Source organism: Scylla paramamosain, unplaced genomic scaffold (assembly GCF_035594125.1).
Source record: "Scylla paramamosain isolate STU-SP2022 unplaced genomic scaffold, ASM3559412v1 Contig7, whole genome shotgun sequence".
NCBI lineage: Eukaryota > Metazoa > Arthropoda > Malacostraca > Decapoda > Portunidae > Scylla > Scylla paramamosain.
The window spans coordinates 1,540,001-1,567,500 of record NW_026973672.1 but is presented as its reverse complement, the minus strand read 5'-3'; the positions used below and the strand labels follow the sequence as shown (position 1 = coordinate 1,567,500).

The 27,500-nt window shown below is 42.4% G+C and overlaps 1 protein-coding gene across 10 annotated transcripts in view; it reads left to right on the top strand.

Moving 5' to 3' along the window:
* LOC135096774 (uncharacterized) overlaps positions 1-27,500 on the top strand; it is a 58,455-nt gene that overhangs the window by 12,844 nt on the left and 18,111 nt on the right. For 2 of the 10 annotated variants that reach the window (XR_010265011.1, XR_010265002.1), the window contains exons 2-4: positions 20,074-20,230; positions 20,691-20,845; positions 21,318-21,413. The exons of 2 other annotated variants lie outside the window; for them this stretch is intronic. Coding sequence is in view for 3 of the 8 variants with exons in the window: in XM_063998521.1 (XP_063854591.1) it covers positions 6,973-7,782 (810 nt within the window). In the remaining 5 variants the exon portion in view is untranslated. Of the gene's footprint in view, positions 1-6,942; positions 7,829-20,073; positions 20,231-20,575; positions 20,846-21,317; positions 21,414-27,500 lie in introns of those variants that run through there. 6 more of the 10 variants (XR_010265010.1, XR_010265003.1, XM_063998522.1 and 3 more) reach the window with 5 other exon arrangements.

Genomic DNA, 27,500 nt, shown 5'->3' with positions numbered 1-27,500 from the left:
CACAGTTTCTTGTGACACACTGCTCCACGCCCGACGAAGTGCACATTCTAATTTGGGCAATGTTGATGTGTCCTCGTTTCTCAGCTTGCACTTCACGATGCCCCACAGATTTTCGATGGGTGACATGTCCGGGCTGTTAGCTGGCCAGTCTGGAATGCATTCCACTTGGCTTGAAACAAGCCATTCTTTGACGATGTGCGCGGGTGTGGCACGGAGCGCCGTCCTGCTGCAGCACCTCACCACCAGTCGCTGCGAAACAGTCAGCCAGACGACTGTCTAACAAGCTGAGATACACATCTTTGGTGACTGACTGACCCTTAGGGAAGATGTGTAAGTCAGCCACGCCCCCGTAAGAGAACGCACCCCACGCCATGAGGGAGGGAGGGTGCTTCACAGACTTGGCGGTGAACTTGGGATCGTGCGGGTCAGAGCCTTTCCGGCGCCACACCTTCTTCCCTTTCGTGTCACTGACCCTGAACGTGGCTTCATTAGTCCACAAGACACGCCTCCACTCATCTAAAGTCCATGAACTGTATTTCTGAACGAAAGCCAGCCTCTTTTTCCGATGCACCTCGGAAACAAAAGGCTTGTTACGAGCGCGCATTTTTTCGATAGTTTAGCTTGGTTTGGATATTCTTCTGGATGGTACGCACACTAACATCCAGGAGGAGCATGGGATTCTGTTCCTTAAGCTGTCTTGCTGTGAGGTGAGGGTTTTGGTCTAGCTGACGCTTGATGTGGGCCAGAGTCCTGCCACTAATCTTTGGGCGCCACCCACCACCATGTAAGTGGTGAGGAATCTCACGCTCTCCCGAGGACTTAAATTTAACAATGAGGCGGCGCACTGTCACTGGCTTCACACCGGTCTGATGACTTATTTCCTTGGTGCTGAGGCCTAATTTATAGCACTCGATCACTCGCACAATATTATCCTCACTTGTGTAAGCTTTTGACATGACGGGAAATATTACGAGCCTGTTTAATAATCCTTGCAGTAGGTCGCGGAGGCAGTACGGGTGGTGGCACGTGCGAGAAGAAACACGACCACTCAAGACAAACGTAATCAACACTGACAGCTGTTGTCATTTAAATTAACGGCCAAGAATTCGAAATGTTGCCATATAGTCATTTTTCCCCGGGCGGTCTCCCGCGCTGGGTAATATGCAAAAATAATAGTCACGCAAGATTGTCCCGCGCTGCTCACCGCGATCACGTCGAGAGGCGCCGACTGTAAGTTCAGGCATGTACGTAAACTACTGCTGTGTGTAAGTAAACTGGGTATTGTGTATGTGTATATGTATGTATGTATGTATGTATGTATGTGTATATGTATGTATGTATGTATGTGTGTAGCTGTAGGGAAACTTTGTGCTATTTCATTCAAATTTATTGTTGATTTATTTTTCATTTTATCTTATTTTTTTTTTTTCTGCTTGAAGGAAATTTTTATTTAATTTTTTTTTTTACTTGTAAGGACATTTTTTGTTAATTTTCTTTAATTTTATCATTTTCTTGGGGTAAGTTCATTGACTGTTTTTTTTTTCTGTGTTTGTTTGTATGTCTGCCTCTGTCTGTCTGTCTGTCTGTGGTTGTCTCTCTCTCTCTCTCTCTCTCTCTCTCTCTCTCTCTCTCTCTCTCTCTCTCTCTCTGTCTCTCTCTCTCTCTCTCTCTGTGTGTGTGTGTGTGTGTGTGTGTGATTTCACATAATTCTTCGTATTTTTCCATAATAATAAAATACTCCTTGATTTTCCTCACAATTCCATCATAAACTACTGGGAAAACATTCACTCATATAATATATTTTCCAATTCTCTATAATATTTTTTTTGATTCATTGCGTCCATTAAACCCAAACATCATTCTTCTTCTCTTTACATCACGTAAACTGCTTCTCTTCTCCCATATACACAACCACAACCACCATCGCCGCCGTAACCACCACCACCACCACCACCACCACCACCACCACTACCACGACCTGTCCACCCTTCCTTCTTTCAGTCTATTGAAGGCCATCCCAACAAAACTTCTCTCGATTAACTTCTCTCTCCTCCCTCCCTCTCTTCCTTCAGGCTATTTCAGGAAAACTTTTATTCATTAACTTCTTCCTCTTTTCCTTCAGTCTATTTCAGGACATTCCAGGAAAAATTATCTCCTTTAACACACACACACACACACACACACACACACACACACACACACAAGCTCAGATCACTACCAGACCGCCCTAAGGAGACCTAACTAGTTTAGATAAGCTCAAATCACTATTGAACCACATAAAGAAACTCAAACAAGCCCTAACAAGCCTTATAAGACCAGATTATCCAAAGCAAGCCCAATAACCCTCGTAGCTAGCGTCACAGGGCTAAGGAGAGTTGTATGCAAAGACCACAAGCCTGATGTAACCCAACACAATCCTTTTTTCCTTTTGTACATCCCTTTTTTTCCCACACCACACCCCTTATCATAACCACACAAGCTCAAATCACTCTCCTAATAAGCCCAGACGAGCCCACTGACTCTCGTAGCGTTCAAAGTACATAACCCTGATTTAACCCGCGCGCTGCCGGCCACTTTTATCCTAAACCAACCCGTGCTGCCAGCCAATTTTGCATATTTTTTTTATGCTTTCAAAAAATCCTAAATCATGTAAAAATAATGAAAACACGTTGTCTTTAGAAAGTAAAAAAAAAAAAAAAAAATCACCTGAGAAGTTGTCTGATGTTGGTGCGCATATGGTGTGATGCTGATACTCGTAGTGTGCTCGGTGCTATCCATTTTTAATCAACACCAGTATTCGTAAATTATGTTAAGTGACCTCGGTAATGGATTATTTGTTTATATTTACATATATCAACACTATCAATATGCATAGCCTATGCATAGGTAGGCTACTCGTATGATAGTAGTGATTGGTACATTTTTACATTTTCACTCAGCTGTACATAGTCTTTGTCATGTACAGAATCATCATCAGACATGTCTGATAACATTTCATCACTACTAGAAGAAAGTAAAGCAGAGATAATCTCATCACACAACCCACGGCGGCGCGCCATGACTGCTTCCTCCGGTGGTTGTACAAGCTCTCACGAGTCTGACGTGATCGCCGCGCCGCGCGCCGCCTGGGGGCCACTCAAGGAGCATACAAACAAACTAACACATTCAGTGCGTAGGGTGGAGCTTGGAGTATACTTAGTGTGTTTTTTATAAAGTTATTTAGACAAATAAACATATTAGAATTTTTTTTAGATTGCCGCCGTGAATATACGGCGGTGGCACTGAGCGCGGGTAAGCTAGATGCCGTAAATTTACGGCGGTGGCACTGCGCGGGTTTAATCCAACACCTAAGCCCTTTATCGTCTAGTATACCCATCTTTTTACCCCACACCCTTTATCGTAACGACATAACCCCAAATCATTCTTCTAGACACCCTTAATAACACGTAATAAGCCCAGTAACCCTCGCAGCGTAGCGTCGGGGGGCTAAGGAGTGTTACATGCAAAGTCCACAAGCTTGATTTAATCCGTGTTTACACCCTGCCTAGCCGCGCCTGAGTCTCCGGCGGCTGTTCAAGGCTTAGTGTGGCAGTGTCTTGGAGCGAGGCGCACGTGGAGTGAAACATTGGCTAGTCAAACACAAAGCGGCGATATTTCAAGCCCGACTACTCTCTTTTAACTGAGGGGGAGGAGGAGGAGGAGGAGGAGGAGGAAAAAAGGGGCCTCGTAGGTCCTTTTATTATTTTGTAAAATGTTCTTAAAAGGAGAAACTGTGAGGCAAGGGCAATTATTGTGATGTATCTGACCTAGGGAGAGGAAGGAGAGGGAGAGACTGTGAAGGGAGCGAGGGAGAGGAAGAGAGAGAGAGGGAGAGAGAGAGTTATGGTGGGAGGGAGAGAATTACTGGTGGGAAGGAGAAGCGAAGGGAGAGAGAGAGTCATGGGTGGGTAGGAAGAGAGAGAGAGAGAGAGAGAGAGAGAGAGAGAGAGAGAGAGAGAGAGAGAGAGAGAGAGAGAGAGAGAGAGAGAGGTACAGTGACATGCTAGGTAGATTGCGAGTCAGACAGCCTGAGAAAGTAATAGACAGAGTTGGAAATCGCTAATAAGTGTATGGAGTGTGCGATGTGGTCGAGGGTGGGAGGGCGCGGGAGGCGGGGCGGTGGGAGAGAGACTGATAAATGTAAATACGAGTAAGTGAATAAGATAAACTGGTGGAGAGATAGATGGAGGAGTCAACAAGTGAATGAAAGACACAGATGCAGATACGAGAAGGTGAATGAAGTAAATCGGTGAATAGATCAATAGATAAGGAGTCAGTAAGTGAAATAGAATAACTGGGTAAGAAGTCTGGATGGAGAAATGAATAGGGAATCAAATGAATAAATGCGTTAATACAAGGAGTAGGTAACATGGAAGCTTGATAGATTGATTAGCCAATTAGTGAATAGATAACTAAATACAAAAAGAAGGCAAGGTTAAAAATAATGAAACGTAAGTGATTCGAGTAAACAGACTGATGAATAACTATATTAATAAACAAACATAAGTGAATAAACTTTTTCTCAAGCAGCGTGGTGGGTGACTAGGTGAAGCTCGGTAGTCAGGCCATTAGAGTCCAGTTGAAAGAGAGCCTCAAAAGAAGACAAAGTAAATTAATGAATAGGGATGAGAGGTGGAGACTGCTAGGGATGTTTTACTGAGGGCCTGCCACGTGTAGGCCTGAAGGCTTCTTGCAGCTTCCCTTACGCCCTCAAAACGTGTTCATATACGAGTAGATGCGTAAACAGTTATATATTTGCTTTTAGTAGATACACATGACATATGAGTAAGAAAACAAATATTTTAACTAAATTGCGAAAATAATGAATTATGATGGTGAAGAAACTTTGTCATTAAAAAAAAAAAAAGAACAGAATGAATATCAACGGTTTTAAGGTTTTAAGGATAGTTTTAAGGATAGTGATGGATAACACACACACACACACACACACACACACACACACACACACACACACACACACACTTCAAACACATCACAAGATGTAATAAAAAGAAGAAAAAAAAACTGCAATAATAATAATAACAGTACTGGAGAATATCAGCATAATTTGGATAGAGTGTTGCACGCAGCCTGCATGTTGAAGCGCCTTGGCCTCTCAGCAGGACTGTTTTCAAAGGCCACATAGATGATCAGTAGGATTCTCATCTCTAACTATTACAAGCTTGAACCCGTTATTTCTTATCCCATCTTGACTACTGACCTTGAGAATTTCGTTTGTTACTCTTATTTACGTCACCAGTACCACAGAAAGACCTCATCAATCTCTTCTTAATCTTTTTTGTCCTATCCTGACTACTGGTCTTGAGAATTTCGTTTGTTTAGCCTTGATACATCGCCAGTACCACAGAAAGATCTCATCAATCTCCTCTTAATCTTCTTATCCTATCATGACTACTGACCTTGAGAATTTTGCTTACGTCACCCTTCTTGTATTCTCTGTGGCAATGAAAGACCTATCAGATCCTTCTTTAAACAGACGCCTCACTGGAGACAAGTGAAAGCGTAAATCTAACTTGATCAAAATTTAAGCCATTGTTTCTCTCTACAATCCTGAAAAAAAGCACTCTTGAAAACATAACATATATGTATATTTCACGAGAACCCCTTAATGCATTAGAGAGAGAGAGAGAGAGAGAGAGAGAGAGAGAGAGAGAGAGAGAGAGAGAGAGAGAGAGAGAGAGAGAGAGAGACAGTAAATTATTGGTGTTTATCAGAATTTTTTCCCATCATGTGCATTAAGGTCGCCATCCAGTGAGTGAGAGTGAAAGAGAGAGAGAGAGAGAGAGAGAGAGAGAGAGAGAGAGAGAGAGAGAGAGAGAGAGAGAGAGAGAGAGAGAGAGAGAGATAACACAGATAACACAGGTAACACAGATAGCCGCCGCCGCCGCCGCCGCCGCCTCCTCCTCCTCCTCCTCCTCCTCTTCCTCCTCCTATTTTTTTTTTTTTAGTTTCTTTTTTTTCTTTTTTCTTGTTTTCTTCTTGTTTTTGTTGTTGTTCCTGTTCGTTCTCGTTCTTCTTTTTCTCCTCCGCCTTCTCTACTTTTTATTGTCACCATCATCATCATCATCATCATCATCATCATCTCCGTCTCGTTGTTGTTGTTGTTGTAATTTTCTGTTTTCACGTTCAAAATTTTCTCCACTCTTGTATTTTTCTTGCCCTCTTCCTCGTCAGTTTCCCTTTCCTCCTCCTCCACTTCGTCCTCCTCCGGTTTTTTTTTTTTATTATAATATACGTGAAGGGAACAGACGAAAGACACAAAAACGAGAAAATGAAAAAAAAAACTGATAATAAACACTCACTCAAAAACAAAAAGGACAAGCTTAGAAAAAAAAAGAAAAAAAAGAAAGAATAATTCAACTAATGTAGTTTTGAGGTGCTGGTAATCTCTGAAAATTACATGTTATGATGGCACTGATGATATTGATAGACACCTTGTTTACTGATAAGCAAAACTACACGAGGAAAGCATTGGTGTAATTAAGATTAGTGTAGTTGCGAAAGGATGAGTGTGTGTGTGTGTGTGTGTGTGTGTGTGTGTGTGTGTGTGTGTGTGTGTGTGTGTGTGTGTTTTGTGTGTGTTTTGTGTGTGTGTTTTGTGTGTGTGTGTGTGTGTGTTGTGTGTGTGTGTGTTTTGTGTGTGTGTGTGTGTGTGTGTGTGTGTGTGTGTGTGTGTGTGTGTGTGTGTGAGTGTTTTGTGTGTGTGTGTGTGTGTGTGTGTGTGTGTGTGTGTGTGTGTGTGTGTCTGTGTGAGTGTATGAGTGAGTAAGTGAGTGTGCACGCTTGATATCTCGACACACACACACACACACACACACACACTTCCTCACAGGGAGACGTCAGGCCGTTCGCTATCAGGGCTCTGTCTCTAATTTCCAACAGCTGACATGTGGGGTCCCCCAGAGGACCAAGATGGGTCCTCTATGCTTCCTCCTCCTCATTAACGACGCCCTCACTGACACCCCCCATCGCTGGAAGTATGTGGACGACTGCACCGTGGGCGTCCCAGTTTCCACCAAGAACCAGGACTACTCGCCACTGCAAGCAATTCTGGAGCGACTGCAGACGTGGACGAAGGAAAGCAGGATGACCATCAACCACAGCAAAACTGTGGTGATGCATTTCTGTACCTCCTCTGTACCAGTGCCCCCTCCCCAGTTCACAGTTGGCCCTCACCCCCTCCAGGTGGTCCGATGTGCCAAGCTTCTCGGAGTCACGGTGGACGACCAGCTGACCTGGAAGCAGCATGTCGCCAGCACCGTAAGATCAGCTACCTACAGGCTGTACATGCTGCGCAGACTCAGGTCGCTGGGGACGCCGACAGATGAGTTAAGGGGGGTGTATCTTACTTTCATCCTCCGCAAACTCATGTACGCCTCCCCAGCGTGGTCCTCCTCCCTCACACACACTCAACAGCTACAGCTGGAGAGTGTGCAGAAAAGGGCGTGCAGGGTCATCCTTGGCCCTGTATACACCACCTATGAAGAAGCCCTGACCACCCTGAGTCTGACCAGACTATCCACCAGGTACCGAGAGGCTCTGGAGAAGTTTGAAAGGGGACTACTGCATCATCCACGTCTCAGAAACATGCTGCCGTCTGACGCGCCTCGCCCAACCCGTGCCACCAGACACCACAACAAGATAACGCCCCTTAAGGCGCCGCGCACGGACCGGTACAGACTCAGTGCGATTCCCACCATGGTGCGAGCCATCAGTCAATAGGCTCTTCTAGATTAGACTTACCTTTAGGATTAATGTTAAGTATTTCCCCACCCCCTATGTACATTTTCAGTTTGTTAACTGCCTAAATGATAAACCGTTTATTATTATTATTATTATTATTATTATTATTATTATTATTATTATTATTATTATTATTATTATTATTATTATTATTATTATTACACACACACACACACACACACACACACACACACACACACACACAGATCACTAACACTTAACAAAGCTTCATTATAACACGAGTGACCACACCGCTCTTTAACACGCCCCGCCCCGCCCCTCCCCGCGTCCCGCTACCACCCACGGCGGGGCTGGAGGGGCGCTGGGGCTTCGTGTTTGCTAAGGGGCGGGCAGGATGGGCTGGGGCGGGTGGGGGGAGGAGAGCGAAGTAGGTTATTCATTAATGTTCAGCTTAATGGGGTAAACTGTCCCATTGCCCCGCGACCCCCTGCTGGTGAGAGAGAGAGAGAGATTGTCCGCCTGATTTTTGTTTTGTTTTCCATTTGGTTTTATTTCCTTTCTCTCTCTTTCTCTCTCTCTCTCTCTCTCTCTCTCTCTCTCTCTTTTCCTTCTCCATTTTGTTATTTTCGTCTAATGTACTAATTTGCTATATTTTCTCCTGTCTTTTTTTGTTAGTGTTATTGTTTATTTTTGTTTATTTTATAGTTTAACTCTTCTTCTTCTTCTTCTTCTTCTTCTTCTTCTTCTTCTTCTTCTTCTTCTTCTTCTTCTTCTTCTTCTTCTTCTTCTTCTTCTTCTTCTTCTTCTTCTTCTTCTTCTTCTTCTTCTTCTTCTTCTTCTTCTTCTTCTTCTTCTTCTTCTTCTTCTTCTTCTTCTTCTTCTTCTTCTTCTTCTTCTTCTTCTTCTTCTTCTTCTTCTTCTTCTTCTTCTTCTTTGCCGTATTTTTTTTTTCGTAATCTTGGTTTTCACGTTCAAAATTTCTACTATTGTATGTCTTTTGTTCTCGTTGCTTTCCTCCTCCTCCTCCTCCTCCTTCTCCTCCTCCTAGTAGTTATGCCATTTGTTATCATCACCATCATCATCATTATTATCATCATCATCATTATCATCCATATAAGACTGTTGCTCTGACTTTTGTGTGCCGTGTGTGTGTGTGTGTGTGTGTGTGTGTGTGTGAAAATGTCATGTTTTTTTTATTTTATTTATTTTCTTTTTATTTTTTGTCCATTCACTTTTTTTTTTCTTTTGTTTCTTCAGTTCATGTCACATTCCTTAATTCTCTCCTTTGTTTGTGGTAGATCCCTCCTCCTCCTCCTCCTCCTCCTCCTCCTCCTCCTCCTCCTCCTCCTCCTCATCCCCGTCCTCCTCCTCCTCCACCCACTCTTTATCTTTATCCTTTTCTCTTGCTTCTCCTTTTCTCCTTGTCCACTTTTTTTCAGTTCTTCCTTCCCTACTCCTCTTCCTTCTCTATCTTCACCTTCACCACCATCACAATCATCACCCTCACTTCCCTCACCATCCTATCTTCTTCATTCTTCCACTCTCACACTTCCTTACTCTAAAATTCTCCCTTTCCTTCTTTCCTCCACTTATCCTCTTCCTCCTCTCCTCCTTCCTTTCCCTTTCTTATTCCTTTTCTCCCTCCTAGTCACTCCCTCCTTCCCTCCCTCGTAGCTGCAGTCCTTCCCTTCTTCCCCTCCCTTTCTTCCCTCACTTTCTCTCCCTCCCGGAATTGACGGCGTTAGGGAGAAGGAAGGCGAGCAGTGACGTCATCAGGGAGGGAGGGAGAGAGAGGGAGGGGGAAAACGCGCTACAGGGAGGGACGGAGGAGAGAAAGTAAGGAAGGAAGAGAAGGGAGACGGAAGGAGGGATGCCACGTGCTGAGATATGGGTGGTGGGAAGGGAGAGGGAAGGGAGTGTTACCAGTAAGGGAGAGGATTAAGTGATTGTTGTTGTTGTTATTGGTCGTATTAAAACTGTCGCTGGAATGTGTAACAGCTCACAAAAATCACCTGCATAGAATATTTACTAACACCGACAAGGGAGGAAAGGCATCAATTAAAGAACCTGTTGTTACTATTACTCGTATTAACATTTCCTCTGTGACAGGAGACTGTTAATGAAAATCACTGTGCTGAAGGAAGAACACAGATTAAAACAGTATATTTTCCAGTTTCTAGTATAGTGTTTAAATGTGCATTGCTGCGATTATTGCTTGAATTAAAACCTCCACTACGCTCTGTGTGAAATCTTTACTTGGCACCCATAAGGAAGAAACGGGATAAAAAATTGTAGGGTTTCCAATTTCGTGACTCCAGTGAAATGTTCAGAGGTGGATGTAGAAGAGAAGTGCCTGGAGTGTGGCTTCGTGAATTGTGTGAAAAAAAAAAATGTGGCGAAAACATTGAGAGACGCGAAACAGGAAAGCTAAAAAAAAAAAAAAAAAAATCCGAATTCCATGTTTGTAGTGATAATATTAGAAGTGGACTTAGAAAAACAATGTGACTGAGAACTGAAAATTTGTGACAGACAACGATGCAACTCTGATGGTCAAATAAAGAAAGTAATTTAGATATAACTCATATATCTGACAATACACGGCAGGAAGAAAGAGAGGAAAAACCCAAGAGAAGCTTCATGGATGCAGTGAAAGAGGACATGCCTGTATTGGGTGTGACTGAGGGAGGCGCAGAAGACCCGAGCACGTTGGAGGAGGAGGCAGCCTACAAAAGTAGTAGTCATTTGGTGCTCAGATAAAAACACTTATTCTCAACTTAGCAAATACTGAAAGGGAAGGAAAAAATAAGCCGAAATTGTAAAAAGAAAAGAAAATAGTAATTTGGTGCACTCATTCTTAACTTAGCAAATACTGAAAGGGAAGGAAAAAATAAGCCGAAATTGTAAAAAGAAAAGAAAATAGTAATTTGGTGCACTCATTCTTAACTTAGCAAATACTGAAAGGGAAGGAAAAATAAGCCGAAATTGAAAAAAAAAAAAGTAGGATTATAGTAATTTGGTGCACAGATAAAAACATTCATTCTCAACTTAGCAAATACTGAAAGGGAAAGGAAAAAATAAGACGAAATTGAAAAAAATAGTAATAGTAATTTGGTGCAGAGATGAAAAACACTCATTCTCAACTTAGCAAATACTGGAAAGAAAGAAAAAAATAAGCCGAAATTGAAAAAAAAAGTAGTAGTAATTTAGTGCACAGATAAAAAAAAAAACACTCATTCTCAACTTAGCAAATACTGAAAGAAAGGAAAAAGAAACCACAATTGAATCTTATCAAACACAAATTATCTAAAACGCAAACTAGAGATAACATTTAATAGATATACATAAAAAAATAACAATTTGTATGATACAAGGGAAGTGAATGAAATGTATCAGGTATTAGTGTCAGAAAAAAAAAAAACGAGAATATTAAAGAGAGATATGGAAAGCTCAAAGTATCAGTGTGCATCGATATTCTTGCATCAGGGAACATGAGGAGCTTTTCAGAGCAACATAAAAGGGAACAGAACGAAAAGATCAGTTACGAGTGTCAGGAAAAAAAAAAAAGTGTTAAGGACTGGGAAGGGAAGATCAAAGTATCGGACAGTCAGTAACAGTGAATATCAGATGAAATAAAGAGCCTATAAGTATGAGGCCATTAGGAAAGGTATCAACACGTTACAGGGAGACGATTATGGTGTGGGAGGGTGTGAGGGAGAGGTGAGGGAGTGAAAGGGTCAATGGCAAGTGTCACAGGGAGGGTCAGGAAGGCACGTGGCAAGGAGGGGAGGGGGGGGAGACTTACTACTTATCGTCCTGATGGTTTTATTGACCTCCCCATGACCTCCCCTGACCTCTCCCTTTGCCTGATCCTTCTAGCCTCCCTGACCTCCCTGATTCAGCTCAATAAACACTTAAGGTCACCCTTCCTCACTCCTTCCCTCCATTCCTCTCCCTTCCTCTTACTCTTCTTCCATTCTTCTCTCTCTTTCACTCCTCTCTCTCTCTTTTCCTCTATTCTGATTCAATTTTCAATCACATTTCCTTCATTTTTCTCCCTCTTTCATTTCTCTTCCTCCTTCTCTCTCTCTCTCTCTCTCTTTTTTTCCTTTTCTTCCATCTTGTCTCTTTATCAGTCTTCTTTCTCTTTTCCTCCCTCTTATTCTTTTATTCTTTCTCTTCCATTTCCTTTCTTTCGCTGTTCACCTCTCTATTACTCCTCTCACTCTCATTCCCTCTCTCTCTTCTCTTTTTCCTTCCTCTTCCTCTTCCTCTTTTCAGTTTTTTCCTATTTTCTTTCACTTTTTTTTCATTCTTTTCACTCATTCTAGTTTCTCTCTCTCTCTCTCTCTCTCTCTCTCTCTCTCTCTCTCTCTCTCTCTCTCTCTCTCTCTCTCTCTCTCTCTCTCTCTCTCTCTCTCTCTCTCTCTCTCATGTTTATTTCAACAGTTCAGGTCAAATATATTACAAGGGACGAGGCACTATATCTGGCTACCTTAATAATAATATCACATCAGCCAACATAGATTTCATTAAGTCCTTCTTTACTTTGAATCATTAAGAGCAAACCCTTTCTGGAGCAATTCATTATTTCTCGATGGAAGAATTTGCAATGACTTTTCTCAGGCATTTTTTATCATCACGTTATCTAAATCATAATAAATACCTCATATTCATTCTCATTCTCCTCCTCTTCCTCCTCCTCCTCCTCCTCCTCCTCCTCTTTCTCTTACGTCTTCTTATCTTCCTCCTCGCTTTCAGCCTCTCCCTTACCCTCCGCTTTCTATTTTCACCCTAACCTAACAGCTCAAATATCTCCCTCACTCCCTCACTCCCCTTCACAAACTGGTTTCTCCCTTTACCTTCCCCTCGCCGCTTCTGTGACAGCTTTAAGTTGTCTTCCGAGTTTTTTTTTTTATTTATTTATTTATTTTATTTTACATCGCAGTCACGTTAAGGGGGAGAGAGGGAGGGGGAGAAAAAATCTGGGGAGGTAATTCCGTTTCCTCGTAAATTCACCACATCTGTCTCCACTCCACGGAATGAAAAAAAAAATTGTCTCTTATTTCTCCCCTCTTGTTTTGGAGGGCGTAGGTGGAGCGGGGGGAGAGGAGCGGAGTGGGTGGTGTGTGGAGCAGTAGGTGGAAGGTTGATAACTCCTGCCACTGGTTTGGTGTGTGTTTGTGTGTCGTTGTGTTGGTCTCGCTGTGGGGAGGAATATTTGTTGTTGCGCCTCATTATTTATTACTCGCTAGGGGGAAGTAACCTGAAGGGCGCGCTGTGAATGGTGTACTCAGTGGTCCTCTGTGATAAGTAGGCGCCATTCATCTCACTCTTCCTTTCTCATTTTTTTTTTTTTCTCGTCACTTTTATCACTTTAGTGTGTAGTCTTCACTTTGTCTTGGTTTCAGGTTATGTAAGTTTGTGCTCTCTCTCTCTCTCTCTCTCTCTCTCTCTCTCTCTCTCTCTCTCTCTCTCTCTCTCTCTCTCTTGTTCGACCTCCGTCTCGTCATCTTGGACCTCTTTCCCTCCTCTTCCTCTTCTCTCTCTCTCATACCCTCATGCACCTCTTCCTTCTTCGTCTTCTCCTTATCCCTTCCTTCCTTGCTTCCTGGCTTGCCCAACACCTCGCCGCCATCCATCACCACGACCACCACATCAAGCGGCAGTGATCAGGTGGAGACTAACCATACTTCCTCCCGCCCTAGTTATAGCGTAAGGGAGCAAATCATTCCTACCTTCCCCTCGACCCTATATACAATACGCACATTCCCCTCGCGCCCTATCGATCCAGGAGAGGTCAAGGCATCGGCACAGGGAAGGACGTTATGCAGGAAAGGAGAGGAGCAGGAAGAAAGCATAAGAAAGTGATACTCGGGGAAGCAGGGGCGTAGGAGTGTTGGGGAGCTGGGGACGGGGAGGGAACGAGGTGGTGATGGAGGGGAAAGATGCGAGAGGCAAGTAGGGTGTCCATCGCGTTGTCCTGGGGGGGAAATAAGACGTGGGTGTGTGGTGGAAACTCTTACTAGTGTGTCTGGTCGTGTTTTTTTTTTTTTTTTTTTTTTTTTTTGCGGAGTTGGTGTTGGTGGAGTCTTGGCCCTTTGTTTTCCCTTGTTTCTCCAGAAGGGGCATAATAAAACACAAAGGAGGAACAAAGAGCTGCTGATGTGTTGGCTCTTTTGAGATTACTGATGAAAGTGGAAGAAGAGGAAGAGGAGGAACAAGACCACCACATATGGAAAATAAATAGAAGTCGATTTGTCGTTTCTTACAGGGATTATTTGTGGTGACTAGACCATCTATTATACAGCAACATAAATATGATATCGTACGTAGATGACGTGGAGGAGAAGAACGATGACGAGAACAAAGACGAAGCGTGGGAGGACAAGGAAGACAAGAAAGATTCAAAGGAGGGCGATGACAAGCAGAAAGATGAAAATAATGATCATGAGGAGAAGGAGGAGGAGGAGGAGGAGGAGGAGGAGGAGGAGGAAGAAGAAGAAGAAAGAGGAAAAATCAAGGCACACACACTGAGTGAGCACCGGCGCCCCGTTACCTACACTTCCACCACACTCCACTAATCCAAACATTATCGTTAAAAAAAAAAAAACGCAACTAAATAAGCGAGATATGTAATTAATTTACAAAAACTTACTCATTATAATATAAATAATCCATTTATTGAAGAAGAAGAAGTGAAGGAAGAAGAAATAAGGATATTGAAAGGCATAGAATGGAAAATAGGAAGAGGAGGAGAAAATAAGATAGAGAAAGGAAAAAAAAAGATAGTTAACGAGGAAATGGTTCGAGACGGGAAAATAGAAAATAAAGTAATGATGATGGAGAAAGAACGAGAAACTGAGAAACCTGAACGAATGAGGGGAACAGAATGAACAGAAATAAAGGAATGTAAGATAAACGACAAAAAAAAAAGAACGACAAGGAGAGATCATAAAAAAAGAAAGAATAGGAAACGAAGAGCGATAAAAACCGAAAAGGGAAGGTGTTGGTGAAGATAAGAAAGATAGATAGATAGATAGATAGATAGATAGATAGACAGAGAGAGAGAGAGAGAGAGAGAGAGAGAGAGAGAGAGAGAGAGAGAGAGAGAGAGAGAGAGAGAGAGAGAGAGAGAGAGAGAGAGAGGATAGATAGATAGATAGATAGATAGATAGACAGAGAGAGAGAGAGAGAGAGAGAGAGAGAGAGAGAGAGAGAGAGAGAGAGAGAGGAAGTGAAGGAGGGGAGAGATGAAGGGCAACTGGATGAAAAGTAAAGACAAATGTAGAAGAAAGGAAAGGAAAGAGGAAAATGAAGGCAAAGGAAAGAGCAAATGAGAGAAATAGCGGAGGGCATGCTTCACTTCGCCAGCCCAAGTGGAGGCTAATTACTTGTCTGTCACTCCCCCTTCCTCTCCCCTCTGCCGCACCCTTTCCTCTTCCTTTATTGCCCTCCACATCCACCTCATTTTCTCTCTATCCCTCCCTTTTAATTCTTTCCTTCCCTATGTTGTTGTTCCTTCTGCTATATACAGATATTCTCCCTCCCTCTCTCTCTCTCTCTCTCTCTCTCTCTCTCTCTCTCTCTCTCTCTCTCTCTCTCTCTCTCTCTCTCTCTCTCTCTCTCTAAGCGTTTTCCTTTAAAAATATCCTAATACGATTTAATCTCTCTCTTCAAGAACAGCGACGTGTAATGAATGGTGCATTAGCTTCTCTTAAGCACAACACTCACCATCATTACACTCCGGCAGCGTTCTACCATTAGGTGTTGTCAAGATTGTCTGATGCCTGCAGTCTTCCTAATTTGATGGCCACTACATTCTTCCGGCTTCTTAAAGCTGATGTGTTGCTGTATTTATCCTTTTTTTTGTTGGTTTTTGTTTCCCCTGTTGTGTGTGTGTGTGTATGTGTGTGTGTGTGTGTGTGTTGACCCATTCATTCTTTATATTGTCTGTGCTGGTGTTTCCCTCCTTGTTTTTTCTTGCTCCTCTTTTGTTTGTAGTCCTCTGTATTATAATGTTTATCAATTTGTTCTTCATATTATGTGTACCAGTGTCTTCCTTCTTTTTTTCTGTACCTTTCGCTTTGTTATATCTTTTTTACGATGTGTAAGATTATATATTCTTTCTGTGCTTGTTTTTTTTTTTTTTTTATTCTTTTTATAATCTGTATTACGGCCACACGTATTTTCATGTTCGGTTTTTTTTTTTTTTTCCCTCCTCTTTCTTTGTTCTCCACACTTATCACTTCTTTGTATGTTTTATTTTCTTTTGCTTGCTGGCTTAGGAATCATTTCCTATTTATTTCACACTTCACTAGATAAAGAAAGGGAGTTTCATTACTTTCAAGTTAATACTTTTATTTGTCTTCCGCACTCATTAATTATTCTTGCTTTTCCTTTTTTATTTTATTTTATTTTACTATGCTTTTTATCACAAAAAAAAAAAAAAAAAGATTCATATCATTTCTAGTTGATATCAGTGTTGCATTTTTAGAAAGTGTAAGAAGGATCTTTGTTGTTCTTTTTCCTTGAATTTGCAATGCTCCATATTATAAGACAACGCAGGTTAGAACTTTCTGTAGCTTATATTTGCGGCTTTTTCTTTACTTAGCAGCTTTAGGAATAGTAGCTCTCCTCTTTTCATCGGTGTGATTATTTTGCTCTGCCACGTATTACAAAAAAGAATGCAGGTTTACTTTTCCTGTGGCTTATATCCATTTCTTTCTTCTTTTAGCAGCTTTAGAGATAGCGGGTCATTTTTGTAGTGTTCCTACTTATTAATTTGTTCTGGTATGCTTTTTATTACACAAAGAAAGCAGGGCTAACATTATTATTATTACTGTTGTTATTGTTGTTGTTGCTGTTGTTGGTTGTTCACGTTCCTTTGCTGGACGGTTTCGCGGGTGACTGCTGTGAGCTGACAACAACCACAGCAACCACAGTCAACATGCCATTGTTGCTGACGCGGCGTGGCACTCATGCATTACAAATCTGACACGCTCCTCCGCTACTGTGATTCCCGATAACTCGACTGTATTTCACGTCATTTTTCCTTTACAACTGTGCCGCGTCAACGAAACGCTCAATACGGTTCTTTGTCACCGCGGTTCACTATTGTCCCGGTCTCCGTTGACGAGCCTCGGTCACTCATCGTGTTCTGCTAAGCGATGCATTTCCGTTTTAAAAGTATGTTCGGTTAAATCAGGTTCGATTGCGGTGTTCTTTCAGTGTTGTTCTTTGTCCGATGACGTTCCCCAATAAGTTTTTCTGTTCGCTTGGGTTAAATTGTAGTGTTTTCTTAATGTTGTTCCTTGTTCGGTCACGTCCCGCAAAGCATTTTTTTTTCTGTTCACGCAGTTCTCTGTTCACTTGGCTCAGTGTTGATTTCTATTGATGGATTTTTCTTTAATTAGGCTCCATGTTAGTGCTGCTCTCTATTGATGGATCATTGTTAATATAGTCCTCTGTTAATATGGTTCCCTGCTAATATCGTTTTCTGTTGGTGTGGTCTCTGTAAATATAGGTCTGCGTTAACGGAGTTGTCTCTTATCTCGGATCTCAGTTCTGGCGGTTCTCCGTTAAAGATGCCAGCCTCCAGAAAGTGCAGCCAAAAAACATTATCCAAAATCATGAGGAGTGTCTTGAAGCTTCCAGCATGGAACAGCTCCGGTCAACGTTCAAAGTCTCTCTTAACGCGGGTCCCTGTCAGTGCGTTTCTCTGTTGCCTTCCTCCCGTCAGCCACAGCCGCCTGCCACGTGAGTCAGCGGCCCCATCACGAGGGGAAACTGAACTATTACTCCCATCCCAGGCGGCCGATTTATGTTTTCCTCATGTGACCTGCTCCCTCCTGCTCCTCCTCATCCCCTCCCCCAGCCTGCATGAGGGAGAGAGAGAGAGAGAGAGAGAGAGAGAGAGAGAGAGAGAGAGAGAGAGAGAGAGAGAGAGAGAGAGAGAGAGAGAGAGAGAGAGACGCATAAACCTACGTATATCTGCTCTTTCCTATAAAAAAAAAGTACACCTATGCATTAACAACTGAAAAAAAGAGATAAATAATAGAAAAAGTCAAGACGTGCAATTGAGTGAAGCACATTGAGCAGCATGCAGTTATCACCATCCCCACCACCACCACCATCACAACCATCACCCTCATCACTATCATGGCGGAGAGGAGGAGGATAATGATGAAGAAAGTGTTGGTAATGAGGCGGCGCTCCTCACTCAACACCTCCTGTGAAGTCATTACAGCCTCCATAATTACCCAGCTGACAAATCCGCCGCGCCGCACCGCACATTTACAGCCGATCAATATGGAAACACACCCGGAGAAACACCAGGAGAAATACCCTCCCCATTCTTGCAGCAGCGGTACCTTCAGCGCCTACTACAGGAGAGGAGGTGGTCGGGTTCCGATCGTCTCGCGGCGCGCCACATATGCATCGCAGTCTCGCTCGGGTGTTCGCGGGAGCGATTACCACATGCACTTCGGCAAACGAGGCGACCAGTCGTGCCTCCGTCGTTATGAGGAGAGCAGCGGAAAGGGCGTGAGGCTTCCGGTGTGTGTGTGATTAAACGTATTCACAAAGACTTTACCTTCATCTTGCCTTCCTCTCTCCTGTTTCTCCTCCTCGTGTGGTCATCGTAAGCCTTCTCTTCCTTTCAGCACACGTGGTCCTCCTCCTCCTCCTCTTCCTTTCCTCCCTTCTACCTTTAATCCTCCTCTTCCTTCAGTCTCCTCTTCTTCCTCCTCCTCCTCCTCTTCCTTCTTCTTCTCTCCATTCCTGTCCGCCATCACCTCCACCTCCTCCTTCCTCTTTGTTATTGTAATGAGAGTGCTTTGTCAGCTGACTCTGTCTGGATATTCTTCTTCCTTTCAATTTCCTCTTTTCTTTGGGTGAAATTCTGCGAATAGGAAGTAGCGGCACGAAGGTAAACAGGTGCACAGGATTGCAGGAAACAAAACGGAAGGAACACTGGGAAAAAATGAGACAGCGTAAAAGATATACATGGAAAAAGGAGAGGATAGGAGAGGAGGAAAGTTAAAATTTATTCCTGTCTGCGTTCTTTCCCCTCATCTTCCTCTCACTCACTTAATTCATCCTCCTTCACTCACCCTGCCTGTCCTCCTCCTGCCCTCTCTCAACCTCACAATGCCTGCCTCTCCACCTTCTCCACCCACTCCACACTCCAGCTTGGCACGGATGCACCGGGTAATGGAAGGCTCCCTGGCAAGGCAACGTGCTTGCATACCTGAGTTTACCTTCACCTGGCCTGGGGTGAAAAGTCGATGGTACACTCTGGGTGAAAACTTGAGAGAGAGAGAGAGAGAGAGAGAGAGAGAGAGAGAGAGAGAGAGAGAGAGAGAGAGAGAGAGAGAGAGAGATTCGTGTGTATCATAACAGACTTAGAAGGCACAACACGCCCTTTGCCCTAACACTCTGCGCCACTCACTGCTACTTAGAGTAACATCAGCATAAACAGCTTCTCTTTTTGTTACGTTTTTTTCTGTGTTCCATAATCATCCGTTCGCTCTAAAGGGTCGGTGTTCTGGGTGGACGAAGCGTTTCAATCCCTTTCGTGTGTAGTTCCATTATTTAGTGGCGGTCGTTAATCAAAGGCGCCCGCAGACACCCACACACTATGCCACCGGTCACTGCTCACTCCGGGATCCGAACAGGAGGGCGAGACACGCTGAGTGGAGCTTCATCGGGTTGATTCGGTTTCCAAAGCGAATCCACTAATCTATTGTTACGAATTAAGCCTGTTTATTTATGTTCATGGCCGCGGCGGATTTTTTTATTTATTTTTTTTTTACTATTTATCGGGGATTGCTGCCTAATTCTAATCCGTCAGATTGTGTTTCTGAATTTCGTCACTGAATGTGTTATTGTTATTGTGTTTCCTGAAGATGAGATGAACATGAATTTGCTTCTCTGTTATTATGAGAATGAGGGATGTGTGTGTGTGTGTGCGTGAGCTGAGCAAACAAAAGAAACGCATCATGACGCAGAAAATAAGACTAGACAAACAGACAAGAGAGAGAGAGAGAGAGAGAGAGAGAGAGAGAGAGAGAGAGAGAGAGAGAGAGAGTGTGTGTGTGGAGTACAAAGGCGAGGGAATGCAACACACACACGCACGCACGCACGCGCACACACACACACACACACACACACACACACACACACACACACACACACATTACTCTATTTCAGTGGTTATCAACACGTTGTACACTTCCCAGGACGGTGACCTCAAGACTTAGAAACACTTAACCTAACCTGACGGGGGGGAACACCTTCTTTATCCCGCAGCGCAATGGACCAACACGAATAGCTGGAGGTCGGGGGACAGGCGCGCGCGAAGGCAGACGGCGACAGATTCGTGACTCAAAACAAAAGCATCGTGACAGCACAAGTGGGAGCGTCCGTCATTCTTCACTGCAAGACCTCAAGTGCGACTGGCGGCCTGGTAAGTGACGGAGTGTGTCAGCAAGTTACCTTAAGATCTGAAGCTCCTGTGGGGAAGCGTCGGTATCTTGATGTGACTGAGGTTGTGTTGATCTCTCGTCCGTATTCTTAAACGCTTTTGTTCTTTAATCAAGAGTATTTTTAAGGGATACAGCGATGATTTATTGAATTTTCTTGTGTCTGAGTTTGTTATTAAGACTATTTTCAAAAGCCACGCATAAATTAGTCTTGTTCTTGTGGGTCTTTTCCCTACTGAGATGAATCTACACCCTTAAAAACTACACACCCTTAAAAACTCTAACTTCTCCTAGAACCTATTAAAAGTAAAACACTAAATATTCACCAGATTTTTTTTAAGAATACGCTGCTCTGAGGCAAGCACTGAGAAACCAGGAATGTCATGGCCTCCAATACGATGACTGGTGAGGTAAACAAGTTATAAGTCACTCGTGATGGCGCAGGCGGCGAGTGGAGGCGAGGCTGCCCACCGCATCCATCCTCTGAGTGGCATTAGTGCAGGAGTCCTTGTCTCATCAGCCTCGGCCTCCACAAACACGGGCTGCTTTAACACTTGTGAATACAAGGCAAAAAACATGGTGACTCGAGCAACTTTTCTGTGAGTTTATTGCACTTCCTGAGGGAGTGCTCGCTTAGGATATATATATAATTACCTATTTTGTATTTATCTTTTAGTTATATTTCTATTTTTATTTTATTTTATTTTTATGAGGGAACTATCAATTATCAGTGGAGTTTTCGTAGTGTTTGTTTAGCATATATTTACGCAGAAATATATGCAGTTTCAAACCACAGCATATTACATACATACATCTAAGACAACTAGGTCACAGTGGGTCAATAGTAAAGTCCTTGGATAGAAACTTAAATTGCAAGGCGTTGGAGCATCTTCTAATGGCCTTAACAATGTGCTTACGATACACAACAATAGCTTAGGCAACAGTGACGTGGATGTACTGCACGCCATCAATCCAAGCCCGTTAAGCGAACAATAACACTCGTCTAGACACACACACACACACACACACACACACACGTGCTAAGACCATGACCGTCTGTGTGCTCTGCAGGTGTCTTGGATCAGGAAGAGGGACTACCAGCTCCTGACGGTGATTCTGTACACACACTCCAGTGACGACCGCTTCTCCATCAACTACGTGCATTGGGTGAGTGTTTGCTCTCGTGTGTGTGTGTGTGTGTGTGTAGAGGGGGTATTTTCTCATGAATGTAAATATTAATGTATAGATTCTCTCTCTCTCTCTCTCTCTCACTCTCTCTCTCTCTCTTTGGCCCTATATTTAGCAGTGGGAATTCCAGGCACTGCAGGTGTTTAGCTGAAAGAAAATGTCACGTTGCGAGAGAGACCAGTGCGTAATGACTCTTGGATTGAAAATATTGAAGTGCAGTTGTGTGCATGACCTAATGAAGGTGACGCCAAGCACACTCATTGATTTAACGGTAATTTTTTTTTAACAATGAAGATGAATAAATCAAAGTCAATAACATGAACAGTTAATCATTAAGCACTATATTAGCTTCGATTACTAATTAAAAGTTAATAAAAAAACTGACATGGAATAAAAATCATAAACCAATATTTCCTAAACTCTTCAGTTCTTCCTTATTTAATGAATTGAAGTAAGATTTAATTAATTTTCATGTTCATTACAAATCAAGCATTTCAACGCTTCACATGCATGCGTATTCACAGACAACAATAACGTTAACGAAACACAGATGAAGCACAACACTCATGATTGCAGTCGTCCAATCAGTCCCTAACATCCTCGTCCATATTAAACACGATGACGCCCAAAATATTTGTTTGCAATTACACACATGCACGAAATATTGCCATACACTCTCATTAAACCCTGCTGGTCATGATGTCGGGCGGCCACCACTGCCTGACACACACACACACACACACACACACACACACACACTCGTTCACCATAACACGCCTACAATTGAGTAACAAGACTGAGGATGTATTGTGTGTGGCGGCGCAGGTGTGTGCTGTCTTATCCCAGCGGCGAGCTAGTATTGTGGCGCCATTGTGTTGCCATTGCAGTCAACACTTCACCGATTTTTTTTGAGGCCACGGCGGCTCGGGATGAGAGTCGCGGTAATGCGGCTTGAGGGTGGCGCGGCGAGCGGCGGCACGAGGCTTGGCGCCCACTCCTGGCGGGGAGCCTGCACCTGCTGCCTAGTCCACACACACACACACACACACACACACACACACACACACACACACACAGTATACACTAGGCACTTTATCCCTTCACCATATTCTTGTGCCATCATTTCCGAAATTCGAAAACCCTATACTGAAATAGATTCCCATATATATATATATATATATATATATATATATATATATATATATATATATATATATATATATATATATATATATATATATATATATATATATATATATATATATATATATATATATAAATCAATAAGTAAATAAATAAGTAAATGAATAAATAAATATCGAAATGAACAAATAAACAAATAAATAAATGCATACCCGAATAAATAAATACACAAATAAATCAATACATAAGTAAATACATAAATACACACATACATAAATAAGCAAACAAATAAATAAATAGATAAATACATAAAATAAACAACCAAATAAATAAATAAACAAATTCAAGCCCCATCAGCAAATAGGTTTTATTCCCGGTATTTCCACAATGGGAGACCAGGCAGGGAGCGAAGAGCGAACGAAGAGCACCAACCCGCGCACGCCTCACGCCAATAACTTCACGCCAACATCTCCAGCGGGCGACCGATGAAATACACGTGGAGCAGCAAACCTCTACACCCACACCTGGCCGCGATAAGAAAGTTTATTGCCTGAAACCTGACCGGAAAAAAGTGGCTCTCGGCAAAATTTTCTGGAATACTTTAAACTAGTGAAGGAAAGGGAGAGGGAAGGAGAAGGGGAGAGGGAGAGGGGGTGAGGGAGAAAGCAGTGGTGGTGGTGGTGGTACTGCTTCTCACATCAAGCCATCCTCCCAAGTTTTGACACGCGCCTCGCTTGCATTAAATAACCGGGATATTACTTGGAATCTTCGTGGCTTCTAAACTCCAAACAAGCATACTGGTGTATGTTTTATGGGTATATTTCTCTAACCTAACCTAACCTAACAGTAAACTGATTTATGTATCACAGTTTCTCTAACCTAATCTAACCTAACCTAACCTAACATTACCTAACTAAAATCATTAGTAAACGAATAAGTAAACTCGTTCTCTCTCTCTCTCTCTCGCTTTGATTTAACTCAACGTAACCTAACTTGAATCTGTAATGAATATACGAGACTAAAGGATCTCTCTCTCTCTCTCTCTCTCTCTCTCTCTCTCTCTCTCTCTCTCTCTCTCTCTCTCTCTCTCTCTCTCCTGCGATCACGGAACACTATCAAACACATTCACGCATTAAACGAGTATTAATACAATCTCCAGGTTTTAGCCGTTCATGTGTACTTTCCAACACTGGATTTTATGAGAATTACAGACACATTATTCTCTTACATAATCTAAATCCAGGTCGTAAGAGGCACGTAACTCTGCTAATGGAAATGTATTTAAGATGCCATTTGAATCCCTAGTATCCATCAGTCCTTCTCTTCCTATGGAGTGGTATGGAGTAGTTGTTGGGTACCCTTCAGGGTGAGTGAGGCGCCCGCTGGTTCCCGCAGCGCCCCATACATCAAATCAAATAGTCATGCAGAGTAATTTCATACACCCATGCACACGCTCTGGTATCAGCTCCAGGTACATGTATTCTCTTTCTCTCTCTCTCTCTCTCTCTCTCTCTCTCTCTCTCTCTCTCTCTCTCTCTCTCTCTCTCTCTCTCTCTCTCATCAAAATTCCTTTTATTAACCAACCTTTATAAACAAACTGCTTTTAGATTACTGATCGAAAAAATCCTTCCAATTTTCCTGCACGTCGATAAAACTGCCTGGTGCGTGGCCATGGATCTGAAGGAGGCGCAGAAGGATTACCAAGGAACCTCCATATATTCTACCCATGGCTGTTCCTCCTATAAGCTGATCATCCTGATTCCCCAGCCTCGACTTCTGCTGCTTCCACTGTTCTGTCTCCTCCGCGTCTCAGCTGCTCGTGGTTCCTTTGTGAAGGCAATGGCTGACTTTTTCCACCCTTTTTCTCCCTTCCTCTCTGTCTCGTATATCGGGTGACGTTTATGGGCACCTGCTGCGTCCTCTATCGGTTTTTTTTTTTTAGGGTTTCCCCTGTAATGCGTCGAGTCTCTGACGTGCTGTATCTCGCTCGATGAAATTTGTTCCCTGTGTGATTAGATTTCCGAGTAGAGCGTTTGAGGGGAGCACTCAAGTACAGGTTCAAACACGTTCACACACACACACACACACACACACACACACACACACACACACACACACCTAGCAGCATGTACGGGATGTATCCCGAGGGGTTGTGACCTCACTGTCCCGGTGCACAGTTGGACCAAATGATAAATTTCTGGCCAAAATAGGAGATTACAGTTTACTAAATTTACAATGGTCCAGCGAAAGTTATGAAGTAGCATGTCGGAATACCGTGGTTATTTCCGGCATAAACCATTCCATGATGATTTTACAGAGCATATAATGATGTTCAGGAAAAGAGAAAATCATTATATTTTTGTTATTTTTTACATGTAACAAACAAAAATCGCTGTAAATAAATGGTTATTATTCTTTTTTAATGTGATAATACAGATATAAGGAAAACGTATTTAATATTGGGTTTTATAATAGACTTTTAGTGAAACGCCTGTATGGTAAGATCGGGTCATATCGGATGCCGATACCCAATTAGTTTGGAAGAATATACATAAATAAACATGTCTGTAAAGAAAAGGGCTCCATATACGTCCACCATTAAGAATAAGAGAGTTTATCTACAACAGCATTCGAATTTCGCGCGAGAAGGAGACTGTGAGGGAGGGGCGCGCGCAAGTTCTCTCAGTCTTGTCTAACAGCACCACACACACCGCCCAGTGTTTAAACAACCTGATAAAGCCTTCATTAGTCCAAGGTTAGACCTACCATTTCTGTACTTATATTATGAATATATAGAGAACGTCCAAGTGTGCATGTAATAATATATAATGCAAATTTTGGTGAAAAAAGTAGAAGAAACTGTTCAGCCGTGACGCAAATATAACAAAATGAATAAAATAGTTAGCCCTAATAATTAAAAGGAAATCGTGTATATTCAGCAGTAACTTGCTTAATATGACTTTACTACAAACACAGACAAGTATAGATGTATTGTTTCTTTAATTTCAGATGGCGGGGATTGCTAGAAGTGTTCTATTAGACAAGTATATATCACGTAGAGACTGCCACTCATTTGAACAAGTTATTTCTAATGTATCAGAACATCAGATATTGCATCACCACACACCGACACTGGCACCTGCAGCAATTTCAACCTTTAAAAATGACTTCCAGACACGATGGAGAAAGGCAAATTACATCAATGCCAGGTTCCAAAAGAATAATATTGTTTGTCTCTCAAAGGAATTAAAATTACAGGAAATTGAGGACAGTACACAACATGAGATCTCAAACACCAGTGAAGCAGGTCATTCAAAGAGAGGTCGATCATCTGCAGACTTCAAAACTGCTAGTGAAAGAACAAAGCCAAGAAAAACAGAAGTAAAAAGAAATATTCAGCAGAAGAGCTTGTCTTTGCAGCTCAGAAGAAACTTAGGAATTTTGGGAAAAATCATGCTGCGAAGATTTGTAAGGAGCAGCATTAAGTATCCCTACTAGGTAAACAAAAATGATAAAGAAATTGGTGAACAAAACTGAAATTCCTCTGACTCCACACGAGGCACTTTCCATAATGCTCAATACAAACATGAGCAAAAGTACTTACAATTATTAAAGAATCATCCATAAGGAAAGAAACTGTACACTTTATCCATCCTACAAAAGTGTGGTAGAAGCTACAAAGACTTGTTATCCCCCGGGCATTAACATCAGTGATTTTAAAGCAGAAGTCCCTCTCCAAAACTTGCTTGATAAAACTGCCTCAAGTCTACTGCTTTCTCAGAAAATGGTTGTTGACCTAATCAGATCACAGTCAGCACATACCATGCCACTCTCTTTTGAACTCATCAGTAAATATGGTTTTGATGGCAATGGAAATCATTCCCTCTATGCCATGAAATATGACAATACAAATAGTGATGTGAGTGAAACTAACATGTTTGCAACTTTCCTATGCCCCCTTAAGTTACTTGAGAAAAGAAGCAAGATGACAGTCTGGCAAAACCCTGCCCCATGCTCATCTGTTTATTGCCGGGCCCTTACATTGCAATTCATCAAGGAAACTCCACATCTTATTCCATCTGAACATGAATTCATTAAAAATGAAATACACAACCTGATACCAAGTGAAGGAGGGGGTAATACTGTATACCACAAACTGATTCTGACCATGGCCGATGGAAAAGTATGCCAGGCACTAGCCACCACTGCATCTTCCACTTGTTATTTATGTTAACCTGTCACAAAACCCTCTGGAATGAATAATTTAACTGTAATAAAAGAGAAAGTAACATCAACAGAACATTTAAAATTTGGTATATCTCCTTTGCATTGACTAATAAATACCCTGGAATGTGTTTTGCACATTGGCTGCCGTGTGCAGGTAAAAACATGCTGTGTAAAGAGAGAGCTGCCAAAAAATACGAGTACTGTAAAGAAAAGAAAAGAATTCAGAGGGAACTAAAAGAAACGCTTGGAATTAATGTGGACTTGCCTGCACAAGGTAGTGGCAACACAAATAATGGAAATAGTGCAAGAAGGTTCTCTAGTGAGCCTTCAAAAACTTCAGCTATTACAAAAGTGGACGAACAACTTATCCATCGATTGTCAGTTATTCTGTTTGCTTTGAATTCGGGTTATGACATCGACATTGAAGCCTACAGGAAGTATGCTGAGGACACAGCACAGCTCTGTGTGACCCTCTACAACTGGTATTATATGCCAGCCTCAGTACACAAGATGCTGATGCATGGCTCAAGTGTAATCCAGGCTTTGAACATTCCAATAGGGCAGGCATCTGAGGAGGCCATTGAGGCCAAACATAAGGATGTCAGGAATATACGATGCAGCCATACATGCAAAATATCAAGGCCAAGAGTGAATCAAAGGCCCTAAGTGAATTCTTAGGGCACCACGGCAAGCAGT